Below are 22,037 nucleotides of genomic sequence, written 5' to 3'. Positions count from 1 at the left end.
CAAACTGAGGTTTTAATTTGCCTCCTGATAATCATAAGGTAGTATTTAGTTCTTATTTTGTTAATTCAAGCATTTAATCTTCTATTTCTTATGTTTATTCATGCTAACTCCTAGCAATTTTTGCTTTAAATTTATTATTTATATCAACTATTATGCTTCCAATAATTATGGAAACCAATTTTATAAATTAAAAGGACATTGAATTTAATAAAATTAGTGAGCTATCCTTATAGAAGAAATTCTCAGCTACAAGAATCATATACTTATAAAAAAACAAAACAAAGTATTGGTTTATTAAAATGAAGAACATCAATAAGCAAAAATAGAAAAAATTGAAATTTATTATTTTTTTAAATATTATAAAAAATAAATAATCGCCTTCTTTTTGAATAATCTATTTCATTAGATTTTTTAATGCTAATACTTTAATCTATAACTTCCTAGATAATATCATTCCATATTTGTTATTTTTTCTAACATAAATTATCTTTCAATCTCATGGTTTTCCCCAAATTTTTCTATTAAGTTTTATCTATTAAATTATCTAGCTTAAGCCAGGTTAATTATCATCTTCATTTTCTTCTATTTCTTCTCTGCCTTCCTCTTAATTCTCTTCAATTTCGTTTCTTATTTATTACCTATCTTCTTTATTAGTTTTTTAATTATTCCTTTTCTTAATTAAATAATATGCAGAAAATTATATTAAGCTTCCAAATGAAAAAAACGAAAAAGAAAATCACAAAAAACAGATCATAAAATATAGCTTCTCTTTTTTAAAAAAATAAAAAAATTAATTTTGCAATTTTGTCAATATTTTTTTTATGAATTTTGAATCTTTAATTGGCATAAACAGAGAGTTGTAGAATAAAGAGGGTATCAATTTAATCATTGAAATGAGTTCTATAATAATATATAAAAATTTTAAAGAGAGTCATTGAATTTCCATAATTTTTGTATGGGTAATAGATAAGCTATAACATTATTTCTAACTTTTTAGATGATAATATTTATATTTTATAGAAAAATTTCTTTTTTATATTAATATTTCCTACTATCCTATCTTCAAGCTCATTATTCTCTTATTTTTCTTCTTCAATCAAATTATCCTATTACTAACCTATTTTTCTTTTATAATTCTATAAATTCTGATTTCTTATTAATCTCTATCTACATTTATATATTTTATAGCTTTAATTGAGTGTTTTATGATATTATTCTTTCAATATTTGTTATATGTTAGAAAAACTTTTTTATTTGAGCTATTTAGTATATTTAATCCTTTTTCCATTTTTTTAATTGATATTATTTATCTTTTAAAATCAAAAATTTGATTATTTTAAGGAGGGATTTTGTTACTTTTATATTGGGTTTTTCTTAATTTTGTAATTAAAAAATCAATTTTTTTAGTTTCAATCATGTTAATGTAACTAGCATGCTTATATTTTTATTGGGGCTGTAAAAAAATGGGGCTACTATTAAAAAGGAGTTCTTATTAAAGGGAGTAGTGTAATTATTTTTCTTGACTTTTGCTTATATCAGTTTTTATAAAGCAATTACATAAATATTAGCTTTTAATAAATATATTTTTTAACTAAATTATGTCTCTTTATAAATATATGGTCTAAAAAAAATTTCTTTAAATGAAAGTTATTTTGAAACTTTTCTTTAATAAAAATTAATACTTTAGAAATTAAATAATCCTCAAAGATATTTTATTTTTTCTAATATTTTTAATTATGTATAATTTTTCATTTAAAAATAAATTAATTATTTAAATAAATAAATAATTTAAACAATTTATATAAATTAATCTTATTTTATATTTATAGGAAGTATTAAGACTTAATTAGTAATTTTATTTTAATTAAAAAGTTAAAATCTATTTAAACTCAAATATATCATTCATTAATTAATTATGAAAATGTTTTAAAATGTAATTTAATATAATAATTTACATTCAATATTTAAATAAATAATTTATCTTTTGATTTTAGCTTTACAGTTATTATTTAGATATTTAAAAATCAGTAATAGCCAATTAGGTGATAGATGCATTAACAATAAGATAATCAAATTACTAATAAGTTTATTAGATTAAAATTCTAATATCTTATTTTAAATATAATTATTCTTTCAAAAATAAGAGCTTAAAATAGATAAAATCCCATAAATTAGAAATAAAATAAATAATGTAAAATAAGTTTTACTTTGTACTTTAATATTTATTTTATAAGAAAATTAAAAATTTTTTAAATTTAATTCTAATTTAAAAAAACTTTTTTTGTGCAAATTTAAGTATTTTGAGATACTTGGTGAGAGAAAAAAGATTTTCAGTGCAAAAGAATTTTGTATTAGAATTAAATAGAGAAAGAAATATAATAAGTGTACTACTAATTAAATATAATAAAAAAGCAATGAAAGATTTACTATAAGCTCAAAAAAACTTTGAAAATATGAATGAAAGTGAAAGGAGACAATTGAAGATACGAAAATGAAAGGAGAAGAAAAATGTTTTTTCATTCATTTTTGAAGAGGATATAAAAAGTAATTAAGTTGCTTTGATAGAATCAAAATTAATTGGCTTGATATAAAAATTAGAGGGGATATAAACAAAAGATAAAGACTGTGACTAAAAAAAACAAAAATTATTCGAAAGAAGAAAAAAGTAAATTAATCTAAAAATAAAAAGACAATCAAAACTTAATAAAAATGGGTAAGCCTTTTTTTTATTGAATATGCTGAACTTTCAAAATGCAAAATTTTTTCAAATGAACACCACTAAATTATTTTATCTTATTATAAAAACAGGTCGTATGCACGGTACTCTCGCTAAGGCCGGTAAGGTAGGATATTCGCTTTATTCATTTTAAGCATCATCATGATGATATATTTTAATGATTTTTCTCTCCTTTCTTTAACGATTTGTATTAAGTTGAATTGGCAAATAGATAAATAAATATATTATTACCTTAAAAAGTAGAACAACATCTAATAGATTTTAAAATAAATTAAGGGAAAAAATGATATTTGATTCTTTGAAAATTATTTTAAGAATTCATTACACATTTAGGCAAACAATACAAACAAATTTAGGGATATAAATATATAGATATGACAAATATTTTAATGTATAAATTTCAAAGCTTTAAACAGCAAAAATTAATTGCTAATTTACTAAAAAAAGCTAAAAGCGCTACTTAATTTGTTAAGAAATGAGAGAATTTCGTTAAAATATATTTTATTTTGCAAATTTCAAGCTATCAGAATCTAAATTTACTTATTTCTATTGAAAAAAATAGGTCAGAAAATAAACCCCCAAGGTTGAAAAGAAGGACAAGCCCAGAAAGACTCCTAAGGGTAGATCTTACAAGAGAATCCTCTACAACAGAAGATATGCTCCTCACATCTTGGCCACTGATCCCAAGAAGAGAAAGTCTCCCAACTGGCACGCTGGTAAGAAGGAAAAGATGGACGCTGCTGCCAATCCCGTCAAGAAGGATTGAACAAAAAAGCCTCTTTTACTTTTCTTATAGATAGCTAAACACTCAATAATACATATATAGCAATAATCTTATAAACAAAAGCAACATGTTTTAAAGCAAATATTCAATATGTGTAATATATTTGTTGTTTTTTCTCATCTGCTTTTTATTTAATAATGTACACTCTCCTTCATTCACTATTTCAAAACCATCAAAAAACTCTCCATTTTAATTATATAAATAAATATCAACATTATATTTCTCATTCATTTATTCTCTCAATCTTTAACTTAAATTCAAATTTCTTTTCAAATCACGTTTGTTTACTGACTGACTGGCAAGCAAGACTAAATTGCAATCCATCCATCAATCAACTTAAATCTTATTCATTTGCTATGACCAAAAAAGGCGTCAAATTTAAAATTTATAACTTTTAAACAAACCTTTTCATAGAATTTTGAAAAAATGAAAAAAGCAGCTAAAACAAAACAACATAAACTTAGATTAATTTTATACAAATATCAATACATTTGCCTTTCTAGCCTTAATTAATTAGTGAAATTGGTTTGTTATTATATTATTATGGGACTTAACTTTAATTATTAAATTGACTTATTAAAAACTTCTACTAATATTGAATACAGTTTTTATTTAAGAGCATACAAAATCATATTATTTTTATTTAAATCTTAATGTTTTTTCAATTTACAATTTTATCTATTATCTTTCAAATTAAATAAAATACAATCTATTTTTTTTAATAATTATAAATTATTTGATATTGAGAGTAATAAAAAATAATTAAAATTAATCAATTAAAGTATTTTAACAAGTATTGAAAAATAAATTTTATGATTACTTCTTTATTTATAATTTACATAAAAAATTAATTTTAATTTTTTAGAATATTTTTTTTTTGAAAATATTTATTTATAAAAATTTTAATAAAAATATTTTCTTCAGCATCCCCAGAAAATTAATTAAAAAGGATTTAATTGAATCTTCCAATTATTTTAAAGGCAAATCATAAATTAAAAAATATCTAATATATTGACATACTATTCCCAAATGTTATTTATTTACTTAATTAATTGTTTATTTATGGTAATTTATTAATAATAAAACCATTAAAATGTTTATTTACTATACATAGAAATCAAACATCTATAACACCAACTAATTATAACTATAGCAGTATCTCTCTATAAATTTATATACCTATCTGCATTTCTTATCAATTATTATTTTTATTTCTTAAATAAATTAATCATTTAGAATAAATGTTTGAATAAATAAATAAATTAAATCATCTTCTACGTATGAATTACTTTTCATTTTTTTCATTGATAGCCTAATCAGGAACATTTCCTAATATCTTATCTATTCTGTCATTTACTTCTCTTGTTATTTTATTAACGTGCTTAACAGATTCTACTATTTCATCAAGTTATGATGGCTTAGAGCACCCAGTTATAGCTGTTGATACATCCTTATTAGCTATTGTCCAAGCCATTGCCAATTGAGCTTATGTCATTCCTAATTCTTTTGCTAAATCTTCTAATCCTTTCAAAGTTTAGGTTCTCTACTACTTCTACTGTTCAGAAAAGAATGATTCCCATCTAGCTCTCTATAATCTGTTATTGAATACATCAAATCTAGCACCCTATGGAACTACACCATCATTGTATTTACCAGTTAATATACCTCCACAAAGGGGACTCCAGATAGTAGATCCCATTTTATGGACATCAAAAAGTCTAGCATATTCAGATTCAAATCTTTCCCTAACAAACATGTTATATTAAGGCTATTCAACAACAGGCTTTATTAAACCCTTTTCAGCACAAACTTCCCTCAGTTCGAAGATGTTTGCAGCACTCCATTCTGATGTACCCCAATAATTAATATAGCCTTACTTGATTAGTTCAGTAAAGGTCGTAGCCACTTCTTCCAAAGTAGTTTCGTGATCAAATCTATGAGCAAATACAACGTCTGCATAATCTAATTATAATCTTTACAAGCTTCTTTTTAAGCCATCTCTTATATGTTTTCTGCTCAATCCAGTGTTATTAACACCGATTGGTTTTCTGTTATCTCCAAAAAATAGTTTAGTAGAAACTATGTAGTCTTCTCTACTCGTATTAAGGGCTTTTAAAGCATTACCTAATTATCTTTCTGCCTCTCCATTACCATAGTTCTCTCCTGTGTCAAAAAAGTTAATACCATGACCAAATGCTTTCTTAACACTTTCTTAAGTAGTTAATTCTTAAGCAGCACGGGTGCTATTTAGTGATGTACCAAAACCAATAACTGATACTTTCATACCAGTGTTTCCAAGTAATCTATAAATCATTTGCAAAGTATTTATCTGTATATATCTTTCTATCTTTTAATAAATGAATAATCAATATTTATAATTTATCTGATTTCAATGTGTAATTAATAAATGATATATCATCTATCTTTTTTTATTATCTAATCTTATAGATCCTGAAGATAATCTTCACACAAATAAAGACAAATACAGATATTTATAAATCTTTTTTAGTATGATAAAATGTTAAAATGCATTTTATAAGGTATATAAGTATGAATCAATCTATAAAAAATCAATACTATTTAAATTCTCTTTTCCATAGTTTCATGGTTAAAATTGATTAAGGATTTGCTAGATTTTATCAAATACTTTTCTATTCAAACGCATTTAAAATCAATTCAAAATAATTATTTTATGTAAATTCTTTTAAAAATTAAATTTTTTATAAACATTAATCAGCCATTTTTAATGAATGAAAATTTTTGAAAAAGAAAATTATTATAAAAAATTTAGAATAGAAAATGTTTGAAATATATATGATAAATATTAATAATATATTTGTTAGGATAAATAAATAAAATATTACTTTTAGATAAAATGAACAAAAATAGTTTCAAAAAGGGGAAATAATTTTAACAAGTTTTCTGGATTTGAATTGATATTTTTTTAAAATTTATTCTGCTTTTTGACTGATTTCATTCAATCCAAAAAAACCAAAGAAAGATAACGCAACATATATTAAATTTGAGCACTTAGAAATACCACGTCCTAGCAATGAAACTCCTTCATCTTCTATATAGGTCCATACTAAATTAATTTCTAAGATTTAAAGATTAGCCATTTTAGCAATTCCTTCACCAATATATTTGCCTCCATCAATTCCTAGTCTGTTTCCTGAAAGGTCTAAAAAGAGATTTTTTAGTTGATTACAAGAAGATATCCCTTCAAAAAATGATTAAATACTAATAATTTTGATTGAATAAACATAAAGTTTAAGAGTTTCTATATTTTATAATTTAGAAATGCCTTAGCCCAAATATTACATACCCTAATCGCTAATATCATTAGAACTAAGATTAAGTTATAAAGAATTAAGTGATGAACATAATGATATTCCATCAGCCAACTTTTAAATACCATCATCGTTGATATCACTAGATTTTAAAAAGAGGTTTAAGCAATTAATCTTTAAGAGCTTAGAAATACCTTAACCAAGATATTGTAAATTATCTTAGCAAATAGTATTATAATTAAGTCCAAGAGTTAAATTAGTTATATTTAAATTATTAGATATCTCCTATGCAGTGATCCTTATCGAATTAATCGATAATTATCGAATAATATCTCAAAAAAATTTTTATAATCGATAAGTAAATAATTAAAATGTATTATAAAATTCTTGTTCGATAAAATCATGAAAAAAATTTAAAATATCGATAATTTATCGGTAAAAATCAAGATATCGATAAAATTATCGAATTTATCGAATAAAAAAAATATTTTAAAATTTAAACATTTATTTTTAAAAATATATAATAAGAAAATAAATTATTTAATCATTTCTGATAAACATTTTTCATAAACAAATTTTATAATTGATAAAAATTATAAAAAAACTAAATGTTATCGATAAACCGATAATTTTTTATTTTTTAAAAATATTTTATCGATAAACTGAAAAAAAAAATTTTTTTCTAAATAGATTATCGATAAACTGATAACAATTTTATCGATAAAATTTATCGATAAATAGTATTTTTTTAGGATCACTGCTCCTATGATAGTACTTTAATATCATCCTTGCTATCTAAACTTTATGAAAGTTCTAAGCTTAAATGAGTTAATTATTAGCATAGTGAAAAAGTTTCTTTAAACTTTTAAATTTCATTTTCTGTATCTTTATAATCACTAAAATAAAATTCTAGTTGAGTCAGCTTTTTACATTGTGAAACTGAATGAAGTAGCTTTTAGCATCCAATATTAGTAATTTTATTTAAAGAAGCTGAAATAATTAAAGAAGTCAGATTATCAAATGATAAAATAACTTCTCCAAATTTTTGAATTCCGACGTCACCAACATTATTATTTTTTAGATTAATACCTAAAAAATTCAATTCTTTTAATTTAGAAATCTCTCCTCCTAAGTTTAAAAATCCTTCATCCCCAATACTATTTTCGGTTAGATCAATTTCTAAAGAGGTTAATTTTTAACATTTAGAAATTCCTTTAGCTAAATTTGAAGTACCAATATCTGATAGATTATTTTTGAATAGATAAAGATTTAAATATGTGAGATTACCACATTTAGAAATTCCATTACCTAATTCAAAATCATCATTCTCGCCTATATTATTATTCTGAAGATCAATAGTAAGTGAATCTAAATTTGTGCATTATGAAATTCCTAAAAATAATTTTTATATTCCATTCTTATTTATAATATTACTTAATAAACATAAACTTAATGTTTTAAGTCTTTCTAATTTGGATATTTCTTTTCCTAATGAGTTTAATCCAATTTCACCAATTTAATTTTACTATAAATGAAGTGATAAGGATATTAAATTGGTACAATTTGATATTCCTTGTGTTAATATTTCGCAATCTTTATCTGAAATATCATTAGAATTAAGTCTTATATTTAATTTATCTATACCTACACATCTACGTATTATTTACGAAAGCTCATATATATTTTTTATATGATTTTTTTCCATAATATAATTTGATATTTCAATTTAACCTTATACTAATTTATCTATTAAACATTAGATCTTAGTTTCATTATTATTGACCTCGAATTCGCTATTTTAGTTATTATCATCATCTTCTTGATCATTATTACTATTATTATTATCATTATCCTCATAATGATTATCATCATCATCATTGTTTTGATTATCGTTATCATTATCATCATTGTCATTATCATGATTATCATCACCATCAAAATGACTAATATTTTTCCTATTATTACTAATATTTAGATTATTAATTAAGGGATCATTAGATTAATCTTTCAAAATATTTACTGATTGAACGTGTTATGATTATAATTCTGATTTGATTAGTTGTTTTGTTGAGATTCTAAATCAATCTAAATTTATTTCTATTAATTAGTTTGATTATTTAAGGAGTTTAGAGCAACATAATTCTACTTTGCTTATTACTTAGTAAAATAGAATATTTTTAAACAACAACCCATTTTATAATTTAGAATAATTGATTGATTTGATTGTCTTTTTTGTTTTTGTTTTATTTTAAAAATAGAACATATAATTTAATAATCATAAATAAATAATATATTTAATTTTTTCTTTGAAGATTAGTTTAAAATAATATGATTTGTTGATTCTTAATTTAAAGATAACAAATTTAAAGATATTAGTTAGATAGATGACAAGATAAATGGGATGTTTAATTTAAAAAGATCCTTTCTTTATATTTTCTATTAAACCGATTTAAAATATATCAATCAATCAATCAGCCCTTTGTTTAAATTAGTAGTTTCTTTCGATGCTTAAGTTGATATTTTTTATTTAAGAATATTTCAAATAATTTCAAGAAATTAAAAATAATAATTGTTTTAGTAGTATCTTATATATTTATTAATTAATTAAGTTCAGTGTGAGAAAACAATCAAGTTAAAATCTACAAATTTCATCCTAAATATTTAGTCAGTTAGTTATTTAGAAATGTAGTAACAATTGTCTACAAGACCCCCAATATAGCCTCTTGGATATCACTAAGCTAGTAGCCTTAAACAGCAAAACCAGCAAATAATTAAGGGCTTTCCTCATCAAAATATTGTATTGATTAACAAAATTTTAAATATTTAAACTTTTTTAACATGATTAATATAATAAAATTATTAGGGCATCAACAACACCTTACAGCAATAGCAGTAAAAAGTATCAAGTTTATCATAGCAAATACAAAATCAGCTCACGATGCAAGCCCATAATTCCTAATAAATGTCCAAAATAAATCAACCTTATGTTAATTAGCAATAAAATTATCTTCAAAAGTCAAATAGCCAAGGATTCATTTAAGGCGGATAGTATGGATAACCAGCATTAGCTAGCAATTTTATTCAAGGTACGAGTAACGCAATAAACCAGCAATTTATTAACAATCAATACAGCCAGCAAGCTAGCATGCAAAATTAAAAAATAATCCAAAGTAATAATAACAGTAATGGAAATATTTATTAGGCATCATAGCAATAATAACAATAAAATTAGTATCATGCAAGTTAGGTGACTAAGTAATTAGATAAAAAGTTAAATTTACAATAGGGTTCAGGTCAACATGCAGGTATTCAAACTATGAATTAATAAGTTTTACCAATAACTCATTAGAATCCTGCAGTAATCTCACAGTAATAACTATTAGAATAAAATAAAGTATAGTAAAACAAAGTAAATAATTAAGTCATTACAGTCAACACTAATTCTTCTTTAAACGCTGGTTCATCATTTTATTCTAACTATGTTCAAGATTAGTAAAATTACTAAATTCCTTAATATAATTAGTATACCGGATAATATTTAATCAAAGATCCTGTTGAAAGTTAAGCTATTAAAAGTTCCTCTTCTCTCAGTTCTCAGTAACTACCCTATGAAAATTTACCAACTGCAGTATTTCCTGTCATATCCAAGAATTCAAATTAGCAAATAGTGAGTCGTATACAATCTGGTACTTTGAATGATAGTTAATTTAGTCATAATATGCAAAATAGTGTTTCAATATTTTAAGATCAGTAAATTAAAGCTAATTTGTAACAAGTTATTAATGATTCTAATCAAGGCAAAGAGTGTATAGCAGTAATTTCAAATCCTTAGAGCATGAATTTAAACGATTTTAAAGCTGCTAGTTTATCTAGTCTGCCTAGGGTTAACTCTGCTGTAAATAGTATGACAGAAATACAGTAATAAATTAAAAAATATTTAATATTTATTTTTTCCAAATTTATTGTCAAATATTTACAATTAAATGTCAAATTTTCTAAATTTAAGCTTATTTATTATTCAATTTTGTAGCTTATTATTTTTATGAGTTTTAAATATTGTAAATTAATTAATTAAAGTATTATTTATATAAAAATTAATAGGAGAGTGGAGGAGATTTTTAATAACCAAAAACAATTAATTAATGAAATCATTTCAAATACTTAAAATTAAAATAATTCTTAACAAAATGAAGGCTAATTTTCTTTTCATTAAAACAAAACAGCTGAGATCAATCAAAAAATTTCAGCAGATCCACTAGATTACTTATCTCCAGCTGTTAGAGAGTTGATGGAGAATATGAAATAGTACAATTAATAAATTCAATAAAATGCAACTAATAACATTGAGAAAACTTAAATTGAAATGGATTCATCTCAAAAAATTAATGGTAGATTTTATTAATATTTAAAAATTATAAAGTTTACTTTAAAATAAATAATTAGAATAAAGCTAAAGAGACTCTATTTTTAGTCCAATCAATATTATCTATCAGAATTAAAATGGCCATCAAATAAGCGAACAGGGAAAATATGATACTGATTAGATTAAACTTGATAAACAATAAAATAAACTATTAGAAAAAATAGATGAAGAAAAATCAAATTTAAACAGCCATAGAGATTATCACTAAGGTTCAATGTTACAAAACCTAACAGATCAAACTTCTTATTTCAATAGCAGAAGTTAAAGTTAGCCAAGCGCCATTCCTAGCAATCAACATATTTAAATAAACTCAAATAATTTTATTTAAGAAAATCAAAATTAAACAGAAGTAGTAAAGTCTGAGGAGTACTAACAAAATAATGTTCTAATTTAAGATAACATTTAATAAATGAAAATTTAAGATATTCCTGATCAATCAAAAAATAGTTATAATGATACTTAAAAAAATGTTGATGTCTAAAAAATCATTGAGTATTATAAAAATCAAAATGTAAAGTTAGAAACTATAAACGAAGAAAATAATACAGATATTTTTTAAAGCTATTACAGTTAGAATTAATTTAAAAGTCCTCATTCTCAGTTATCATCTGAAAAGCCTAAATTAAATGAAATTTAGACTACTTTAATTAGTCAGAAAGATGGCATTCCACCATATATTGAGAGTGTCGAAGTAGAAAAAGAAAGCTTAAATGAAATGATTCAAAGATACCAAAATAGATTAGATAGTAAGCTTAATCAGCTTAGCTCACATTAAAATTTAATAAAAGCTGAGAAAAATGAAGATTAAATAACAAACAACTAATTTATCTAGGGTGCTTATCAAAACAATATTTATTACCAAGACCATAATTAGTAAACTTCAGATTCTCAAAATAATTTAAATACTGGTTTAAAAGCATAGTATTATGATAATGATTTGAAAAATTTTGAAATTAGACAAAAGTAAGAAGAGTATGATAACTAATAATAAGAAACTCAACAATTCAATTAAAAAAGTTAAAGTTAATAGCAATTAATTCAAGATAATTACACCTCTAATATTTAGCAGCTGATTTATCAAAAAACTGATGAAATAAAAAATTAAATTGATAGTTTGTCAATGAACACACTGAATGCATTAGTATAAAAAGAATAGAATTCTTAGATTAGCTAATAACATGCTATTTAAGATAGCTAAGATTTAAAAAATAAAGATTTTATATCTGCAAATGATTATTCCATTTAATAAAACACTAAATTTGGTAAAGTTAGCCATACAAAAATTTAATTTGAAGATGGCTTAGCTATTTCTACTATTAATCCTACAGAATCATATATTAATGATACAAAATATTTTAACTAAAATTTGACTGATGCTTAAGAAGAATTGCTAAAAACCTAACAAACTTAGGAATCTAATGTTTAAAATACTGATACTTATATGATAACAAGAACTGAAGAAAACGAATCAGTAAAAAAATCTATGAAGAAGGTTGAATAAATAGTTGGATCAATGCAAAATACCAACTCAATGCAAGGTGATAATGTTGCCTATAACTTTTAGAGAGAATAAGATTATATAAAAATAAATGATTTTAATGATTTAATCAAGTAGAATGAGAGCCCAGCCAGAGAAAAATAAGAAGAAAAAGTATTAGATAGAATTAATTAACTTTTAAAGCAACATAAAGAAAGATCTAGCAGTGTAGCCAGTTCAGTTTCATCAACCCCTCAACAGAAAGTTATAGAAGGCGTAACATTGGAAGATATCGAAAATTTAATTGATAAAAAGATGGGTCAACTGGTTGAGAAGTTGAGAATAAAAAAATTTAAAAGAAAAACCTCAGATGTTCAAGAAAAAATTAAAAAAAAAGAGGGAGAGGGCTCATTTAAGAATAGAAAAAGTTAAGATATAAGTGAAATTAATGTGAGAAAATCTTCAGCTAACAGCAGTACTGCAAGACAAAATGCTGAGGAAATTGAAGATTCTAATAATGAAAATTTCACTTAGTTAAATGAGAAACAATAAAAATAAATAAAGAAGTCAGCTCCTAGAAACATCAACACATCTCAAGAGCAGTTAGTGATTACTATTAGCACTCAATAGTAGCAATCATAATAATAGCTTAAGAATAAACCAATATCTCTAAGTGAAATCGAAATCAATAAATTTGGATCCAATTAGGATATGCACAGATTGCCAACTGAAGAGGAAGAATTAATAAATTTGTATTCTTAAAAAACTGTTTACACTTCATAAATAGATTAATAAGAATTAAAAAATAACAACAACAGTGATTTATATTAGAATCCAGCTTCAAACAATACAAATAAAATAGATTTGAACACTGTTATGGATAATCATAATGAAGATGAATAAGAAGAAGTTACAGTTAATGATGCTTCTCCCACAAAAACTATAAACAGCTCACCAAGAAATAATACACAGTCTTCTTCTGAGTAATTTGCATCTCAATAAGATGAATTTTACATAACTGTAGAGACTGAGGAGAACCAAGACGACTTTTCTAAACAGAATCAACAAATAAATTAGCAAGAGGATCAAAAATTGTAAATTTATTAATTTTTTTTTTTAAATTGAATTTAATGATTTTACTTATTTTATTTTAATGCAAACATTAGAAAAGCTTAAAAAGTTTTAAATAACTATGTGATAGAAGAAAAAGAGGAAGATGAAACACCTCAAAATAGTGGACAAAAGGATTCTAAGCTCACTTTTAATTTGAAAAGCAGTTTTAATGAGATAAATTTATAAAATAACTCAAATTCATAGTCTCAACATCCTCAATAATAAGTTTAGCTTGAAAATCAATAATAACTTGGATAGTAATAATAGTCATAACAGTAATAGCTATAATAGTAGGGTGCAGAAATGAAAATTAATAAGTAGATTTAAAAAATTTTAAAGGTAGAAAAATAGAACAGTCCATCTAAGTTTTAAAATATGGGATTTGGTGAAAAAGCTTAAAAAATAATATAAAGAGGAAATAAATCTGCTAGAGCATAGTTAAGCAGTAGTAGCAATAACAACAATAATCAAAAAAGTGAGAAGAATTTGAATGTTATTACTATTTCTTCGGAAGAGCTCAAAACACCTAAATCCTAAGGTGAAAAAGTCAGTTAAACAGTAAGATCACTACAAACAGAAGGAAACCAGTAAGAAAAAAAAGTAAAAATATAAGAGCAATAAGCAAGAATAATTGTTGAAGATAGAATACCACCCAAAGAGAAAAAGGAACTAAAAGTTACTAAAATGAGTAGCAGCTAAAAGTAATTGGCATAAATACCTTAAAAGACTTAAGTAGGAAAGATTTAAATTATTTAAATTTAACAATAGCAGCAGTAGTAATAAAATAAACTCCAAAAGACTAACAGTGCTTAGAGTTTGCATTAGAAAGATTAACTTTAGAAAATTCTGAATTAAAAAAAATCTTTACTCTAATAACAAATAAATGAGATAGAAAATTAAATTTAAAATCTTTAAGAGGAAGAAGACAACAAATAAGTTGATAGAAAAATATAATAAGTCTAATCTGCAAATAAAATAAATGCTAATAAAACTCCTTTATTGATTTCTCCAGTTTAAAATAAATAATAAAGATATCATTCTCCTTAAGCATAATATAATGTAAATTTTAATATTTAGAGAACTATTAAATTATTTAATGTTTCTTTAATAAATAAATAAATTAAATACTCTTTAGGCAAGATCTAAATCATAAGAAAAGCTTCACATTGATATCTAATAAATAAGCAAATCTAAACAATAAGGTAAGTAGATGGATAATGATTCAAAAGTTAGTAAATCATCTAAAAGCAAGACAAGGGGAGAGTATCTCTATGAAATTGCCATTCTCCAAAATGAAAGAAAGTAAATTATTAAAATTAATATCCTTTAAAAAGAAATTAATTAATTAATTCTAACAGGAAAATATTATAAGAAATTTCCAAAAAAAGTGAAACCTAAAGACAATATTCTGAATGTACCTTTTCTCCTAAAATAAAGCAAACGCACAATCAATTCCAGTAAAAAATATATTCAATACTAGAGAAAAATCTATCAAAAACTTTATTTGATACAAGCTTATTGATATTTTTGAGCTATTTAAATGAACCATTTTTAAAAAATAATTATTCAATGATTATAAATAAGAATAAGTATTTATTACTTTAATATTTTTAAAATATAGTAAAATTTATTTTATTAAAATTAACCTTTTATTTTAAGCTACATTAAAAAAAGATAGAAAATACATTTCTTTAAATAAAAAATAAAATATTTTATAATTTGGCAAAAATAAAATAATAATAAATAAATGAATCTGATGAAATAAATATCACTTTTATTAAAATCAATCAAAATTAGTCATTAAAAATAATTAATTAAATTCAGCAATCTTAAATAAATAAATGAGTCAGTAAATTAATTTAAGATGTAAATTCCCACAAGAATGCTTTTTAAGAAAAATTATTAATACAAATAGATAATTTAGTGTTAATTTTTAAGTAAAATAAGAGAGATTTAAATATATGGAAATTTTAAACGAATAACAAATATTATTAAAATTAATTATAAAAATATCTTTAAAATAGTTAACTTTCATTCACAGAAAGACAATAGATATGGTAGAAAAAAAAATTGGAAAAAACTAAATCTTTAGTCAGTAATTTTTCGAGCGATGATATCAAAGATTGCACATTTAGACCAGAGCTTTTGAAAAGGTTAGATACAAATAAAGATGAATATTTTATCTAGGAGTTCTAAAAGTAAATTTAAAAGCTTAATGCTAAAAAATTGATTCGATAAATGAATAGTTCAAGTCCGAAATCAAGAATTTCAAACAAAAATCTAGTAAAAATATTTTTTAATTTATAACAAAATTTTTATTAAGCTTTTTATTAGAGCGGATCAAAAATAAGTGGATCATAAATGATGAATAATTCAAGTTAAAGTAGTACTATATTCTAGTAAATGATTAATAGTAAAGGTTCCTCTCAATAAAAATTCCATAAAATTTCATAAGATTCAGTTATAAACTCTGCTAAATAATCGAATTCAAAGTATTACTAACAATAAACTGGGTACCAAATATCTAATTCTTACAAAAGAAATTAGTACTCTCATAAGAGCTAAAAGGTGAATAAGACATAAGAAACTATTAGCTCAAATAAAACAGAACTTGAGCTCATACAAGAATATTAAAGATTAATCTCTAATCTTTAATCAAAGGCTCCCGTTCCTATCGTAATAAATATACAAATAAGACTAACTTTTTAATTTAATTAAAATTTTTATTATTTTATTTACGAAATTTATTTAGATATTGATATCAATAATTTCTGCATTATTTCAAGCTTATAAATAAAAGAAAATATCTAATATAAAATAAAAAAATTCATATGTAAAATATTTTTCGATTCCTAAAAATTTTGATAAATTAAAAAAATTAGCAATTATAGAAGAAAGATGAAATTTTCACGCTTGAATAATTTTAAATAAGAAGTAAATTATTTATTATTATGAGTTGATTGATTAATTGAGTGATATGACTATTTTTAAATTATTAATAAAAGATAACTAGTTTACTAACAGTTAAGATGAATTTTAAGATGAAGATTATTAATAATTCAATTACGCAGAGCGTATAATTACATTTATTTGGATTCAATTATTCTAATAAATATTTTTTTGTTTATTTATTTAGCGGAGTAGATAGCTAAAAGCAATAGAACTTAGTAGAGTTTTAATAAAACGCATCTAAACCCATAATTTAATTGAATTTTTACTTCAATAAGAATTAATAATAAAACTTTAATTATGACACTTAATTAAAAATATGAGCATATTGCAAATTACGTATTATCAACTAATTGATTAGTTAAATAAAATTTAAAATTCTTTATAATAACTTTTACGTTAATTATTTATGTTGAGTTTTTTGATTAATTTAAAATGCCTTTTAACATTATCGAGTAGACTTAATTATGGTTTGGAAATATTTTTTCTTTTTTTTAAAAGAATTAATTAAATAGATTATTGTATGTTTGTTTGTTCTAAGTTAAAAATATAAATAATAAATAAATAATCATTAAACTATTTCCTTTTTTGTAAAAAGCAAGATGAAAAAGAATAAAGTTGGTAATCATTCATTCTTTCTTTAAAATATAATTAATTCCAATTTATTATGAAAATAATTGTATAGTACCATTCAATTTCACGAGCGAGCACAACGGGTTAATCCTATAAAGAAGCAATAGCTATTAATCAAGCGATGATTAAACATAATCTATTGATAGCTACTAAGTAAAAAACGATGATGACATAGAAAAGTAGTAATAAGTTGGACCTCAAAAAATTAAATCTGCCTTTGCGCCTCCTCAAACTCCGAAAGTAAACTTGACTGCATAAGATGAATTTGATAAGGACTAAATACCACCAAATTTAGATATTGCCTTGAAACACTAAGTAATTAATTTTCATAAATTCTTAACATTTATTTTATGATAAGGCAGCTAAGTGTGTTGTATTTAATCAAAAGTTTTTAAAAAATATTGTGATTAATAATCATAATAATAGTAGGTAAAATAATTTATGAAATTAAAAAAAAATAAAAATCTTGGAATTTTAAGTTTTCATTAACTTTTAAACTAAATTAGAAAGCAAGTTAAGTAGGCCCAATTGATTTTTAACAATTGAACTTTTAAAACGAAAAAGAAGGCATCTGCCCTTGCTGTTCAAGGACTATTTACAGGTCAAAATTAAGTTTAAGCAGTAATAATGCTTAATTATCCCATTTAGGAGTAGGAATTACTCTTTATTTTAACTTTACGAAATTCACAATATTTCTCACTTTAATTATATTCTTAACATCTGGTTTGTATAATTTAATTACAAATATATATCGTGGGGAGAACTGCTCTAGTAGTTTCTAAGCTAAGTAAACAATTTGTTATAGATACATTTGCCAAAGCAATTGGATAACTATCATGACAGCTGGTAATAAGAAAAATGAAGCAAGTTTATTATAAAATTAAGAATTATTCAATATTTTTACTGTTTGTGTTGCTGTATTATGTTTTTAATACTTCAGATACTACATTAGAAAAGCTGACGCTATCACTTATAAAGTTGATAATTCTGCAGAAGACTATACTTTGCTAGTTAAAGAAATTCCAGTAATTAAAAATCCTAATTATGAGAGCTACCTTTAAGATTTAAAAATTTATTTGTAACAATGTTTGATAGAAGATTTATACACCTCAATATCTAAGATAAACTTTTGTTATAATTTAGTTGAATTACAGGCAATTTAAAAAAAAAAGGAAGATATCTTAAAATAAAAAAGAGCAGCAACTAAATAGAGATACATTCATGGTAAATATTAACCAGGATTCAGTATTTCTTTACTTGATTAAGAGTTAGAAATAGTTGAATCCTAACTAACTTCCCTAAGTAAAAAATTTTATGACTCCAATGATGAATAAACATTCTCTAGTAAATTTACAGGATGGGCGTTTGTTTCTATTGAATTTGCGAAATGTAATTTATAAAATTTTAAAATTAAATTTTTGAAAAAGAGTTTTAATATTTTAAAACCGAAAGAAACTAAATTATAGATCTTTACAAACCCTCTGATCTGATTTTGGGTACTTCTAAAAAGTTGAATTACAGCGGAAAGAAGTTATAAATTCAAAAGCCACCTGCTCCCACTGATGTATTTTGGGAAAATCTTCATATTCATAACCAAAGTATGCGACAGTTATCTATCTATATAATTCTAGTATGTTTACTGTTTGGTTGTTTCTTACTAGTGAATTACATTTTAAAGCAATAATAAACAGTTAAAAACAGTAAAAAAGTTTTTTTCTATAATAATGAGGTCACTCTTCAAATATTTGGAGTTTTAATATCTGTAATCATCAACGTTATGAACATGATCTTAGAAGAGCTTTGCATCTTTTTTACGCAGTAATTACTATAATTAATTTTATATTTTTAAAACTACTTAATTGATTTGGTAATTAATTACAAATCCATTTTTTAATTAAAATAAATTTTTTTTAATATAAAATTTACTCAACAGCTTTTTTCTAATGTTCATTTTTCCTTATTTTAATATAAAATTCATTCAACAGTTTTTTTCAAAAAATGCTTTATTTTTACAAATAAATTTATTGAATACTTTTTTATTATTAAATTTATTTTCAAATAAAAAATTTATTTTTATTTCAAATAAAATGTTACCTTATTTTAATATAAAATTCATTTAACAGCTTTTTTCTAATGCTTTATTTTTACAAATATATTTATTGAATACTTTTTTATTATTAAATTTATTTTCAAATGAAAAATTTAATTTTTATTTCAAATAAAATGTTACCTTATTTTAATATAAAATTCATTTAACAGCTTTTTTCTAATGCTTTATTTTTACAAATAAATTTATTGAATACTTTTTTATTATTAAATTTATTTTCAAATGAAAAATTTATTTTTTATTTCCAATAACTTATTTTAATATAAAATTCATTAAACAGCCATTTTCTAATGCTTAATTCTTACAAATAAATTTATTGAATAATTTTTTATTTTTAAATTTATTTTAAAACAAATAATTTATTTTTTATTTCTAATATTACCTTATTTTTATATGAAATTCATTCTACAGATATTTATATGATGGTGAGTGAATTTTTTAAAATAAATTTTTTATTCAATTTGAGAAATTATTTTAAATTATTCTTTTCTGTTAAATTTTAAAAATAAAAATGATAAAAAAGTAAATAAAAATAACAACTCTCAAATTCTAAAATTAATTTAATTCATTTCCTTAAACTGTTGAATAATTTTAAGAAAAATCAATTAAGTTCTATTAAATTTATTGATTTTATTTAATATTTACAAAATAACAAAGTTAAAAGGTAAATAAATTTATTATTTAAAATACTTTAATAGTTTTGAGAAATAAAAAACAAGGACTGAATATTACACAAGTGCTATTTATAAGATATCTTTGGCCTAATTTATAGTCTCTGCGTTGATTATTTTTGTAAGTTAGATGTTTTACTTAGGTTAAGGTGGAAGCTATTTTTAAAAGATATTTGATAAAGGTGGCTTAGTATATAATATTTAATACTTGTTTATCACAAGTACAATCATGGGATCTTTCTTACAGTTTTTGAACATCCCTGGTGTTTTTAAAGCTATTAAAAGATATTTTGCAGTGATTTCTTGTAAGAATGAAACTAATTTTTCGACTTAAGAATAACTCCATTAGTATTTAATTAAAGTTTTTTAATAGGTAAATATATTTAAATTATAATTTTAGATTATTCGAAAATCCTGAATTTGATATCATTGGTAAGTACAGCAGACAACTAAAAACAATCTTTTTAATGGCTTTCTATGCTCCAATAATACCTGCTTGCTTGCCATGGGTAGCATTTACTCTTTTACTCAACTATTTTTTAGATAAAGTAAAATAATTTTTAAAAATACCAAAATATTCTTAACTTTAAATAAAATTAATAAAGTATGAACTAATATATAGAAGAATAGTGAAGTATAATATTAGTAATGAAATTACTATAGAAATGACTGAATTATTAGAACTTACAATTATCATTTTTTGTGTAATTAATTAATTAATCAATTAAATTTTGTCTAATTTTAAACTAAAAAATATTTAAATTCTAAATTAATTAGGTTGGTAATGTATTCTTTTCTGTCTTCGTATGTGATAACAATATGCTAAGCTTACAAGGTATTTATCAATTTATTTCATGTGGAATTGGCTTAGTAAATGCAATTTTACCTATGCAATTAATAAATAAAAAACTATTTGATGTAGCAAAGGCAACTCCTAATGAATAATCTTACTATTAAATCGAAGATAAATTTATCACTGTAAATTACATAAAAAATTATTAGAAATTTATTAATAGTTAATTAAATAAATACCAATTAAAAAGGACTATGAGAGAGAAAACCCAGCAACAAAATTAATAGCCAAATAAATAATCAAAGATAGAATAAAAGAGAAAAAAAATAAATAAAGTGGAAATGAAGATCCAAATACTCCTTTATCAAGATTTCTTAATATGTAAATAATTAACTTATTTTGGTTTAATTAAAAATATTACAATTTTAAACTTCAAACTAAATATAGAAAAGATGATTAAACTTTTGAACAAACGCCATCAACAAGAAAAAGAAAAAGATAAAATAAAATGGGTAGTCCTTGATATTTTTTTCATATTCAAAAAATAAATAAATCTGAAATTTATTTGTTAAATTGAATAAACAAATATTATTGATAAAATTACTATTATTAAACTCGATTACTTTTTTTAAAAATACATTTGTTTAATATATCTTTTTATTTTAGAAAATAAACATTTTCCAATAAATACACTTACTTACTTACTTACTTACTTTATTTAAAATTTTACAATATTTTCATTTAAAAATATTTTATTTCTTTTCTACTTTTTTTTAATTATTAAATTTTTTATTTTTTCATTTAAGCCTTACTTATTATTGAACATTATATATCTATCTATATACTCTAAGAAGTTTGTTAAAAACTAAAATTGAGCTTTCAAATAAGTTTTAATTTTATTATTAGAAAAAACATTTACAAAAAAACGCACTTTCTTTTCTCAAAATTTTACTAGATTTTCATTTTAAAAAAATAATTTATTTGTATTTACTATTTTTTTTGTTATTTATTTAATATTTTTTTCATTTAAACACTTCCTACTTTCAAACATTATCTATGT

General features: G+C 22.3%; 5 protein-coding genes across 5 annotated transcripts; 3 read left to right on the top strand and 2 right to left on the bottom strand. All coding sequences in view use genetic code 6, as the record gives it.

The window, feature by feature from the left end:
• Positions 1–2,709: 2,709 nt before the first annotated feature.
• TTHERM_00526450 (40S ribosomal protein S30) lies at positions 2,710–3,503 on the top strand (the record flags this gene model as incomplete). The annotated part of the gene is made up of 3 exons (XM_001028056.3): positions 2,710–2,713; positions 2,809–2,843; positions 3,300–3,503. The coding sequence occupies 3 exons, from the start codon at positions 2,710–2,712 to the stop codon at positions 3,501–3,503; spliced, it is 243 nt and encodes an 80-aa protein (XP_001028056.2).
• A 1,285-nt stretch (positions 3,504–4,788) lies between these two features.
• TTHERM_00526449 (aldo/keto reductase family oxidoreductase) lies at positions 4,789–5,835 on the bottom strand (the record flags this gene model as incomplete). The annotated part of the gene is made up of 1 exon (XM_001471023.1): positions 4,789–5,835. One exon carries the CDS (start codon positions 5,833–5,835, stop codon positions 4,789–4,791), a length of 1,047 nt encoding a protein of 348 aa, XP_001471073.1.
• Positions 5,836–7,565: 1,730 nt separating this feature from the next.
• TTHERM_00526440 (aldo/keto reductase family oxidoreductase) lies at positions 7,566–9,004 on the bottom strand (the record flags this gene model as incomplete). The annotated part of the gene is made up of 2 exons (XM_001028055.3): positions 7,566–8,775; positions 8,832–9,004. The coding sequence occupies 2 exons, from the start codon at positions 9,002–9,004 to the stop codon at positions 7,566–7,568; spliced, it is 1,383 nt and encodes a 460-aa protein (XP_001028055.3).
• Positions 9,005–9,311: 307 nt separating this feature from the next.
• Positions 9,312–17,034, top strand: TTHERM_00526430 (hypothetical protein; the record flags this gene model as incomplete). Its single annotated transcript, XM_001028054.2, has 12 exons — positions 9,312–9,608; positions 9,675–10,729; positions 10,913–11,199; positions 11,255–13,805; positions 13,878–14,883; positions 14,960–15,126; positions 15,183–15,281; positions 15,849–16,107; positions 16,159–16,500; positions 16,707–16,758; positions 16,830–16,898; positions 16,961–17,034. Exons 1-12 carry the CDS (start codon positions 9,495–9,497, stop codon positions 17,032–17,034), a joined length of 6,075 nt encoding a protein of 2,024 aa, XP_001028054.2. The 5' UTR covers positions 9,312–9,494.
• Positions 17,035–17,801: 767 nt separating this feature from the next.
• TTHERM_000526429 (phage head-tail family protein, putative) lies at positions 17,802–21,500 on the top strand (the record flags this gene model as incomplete). Its single annotated transcript, XM_012801079.1, has 10 exons — positions 17,802–17,835; positions 17,913–18,795; positions 18,873–19,004; positions 19,038–19,224; positions 20,212–20,532; positions 20,585–20,732; positions 20,790–20,888; positions 20,962–21,162; positions 21,228–21,358; positions 21,425–21,500. Exons 2-10 carry the CDS (start codon positions 18,243–18,245, stop codon positions 21,498–21,500), a joined length of 1,848 nt encoding a protein of 615 aa, XP_012656533.1. The 5' UTR covers positions 17,802–17,835; positions 17,913–18,242.
• Between the last annotated feature and the right edge of the window lie 537 nt (positions 21,501–22,037).

Source organism: Tetrahymena thermophila (genome assembly GCF_000189635.1).
Source record: "Tetrahymena thermophila SB210 genomic scaffold scf_8253811, whole genome shotgun sequence".
Lineage (NCBI taxonomy): Eukaryota > Ciliophora > Oligohymenophorea > Hymenostomatida > Tetrahymenidae > Tetrahymena > Tetrahymena thermophila.
Note: the sequence above shows the minus strand (reverse complement) of the source record. Positions and strands in the feature narration are given on the sequence as shown.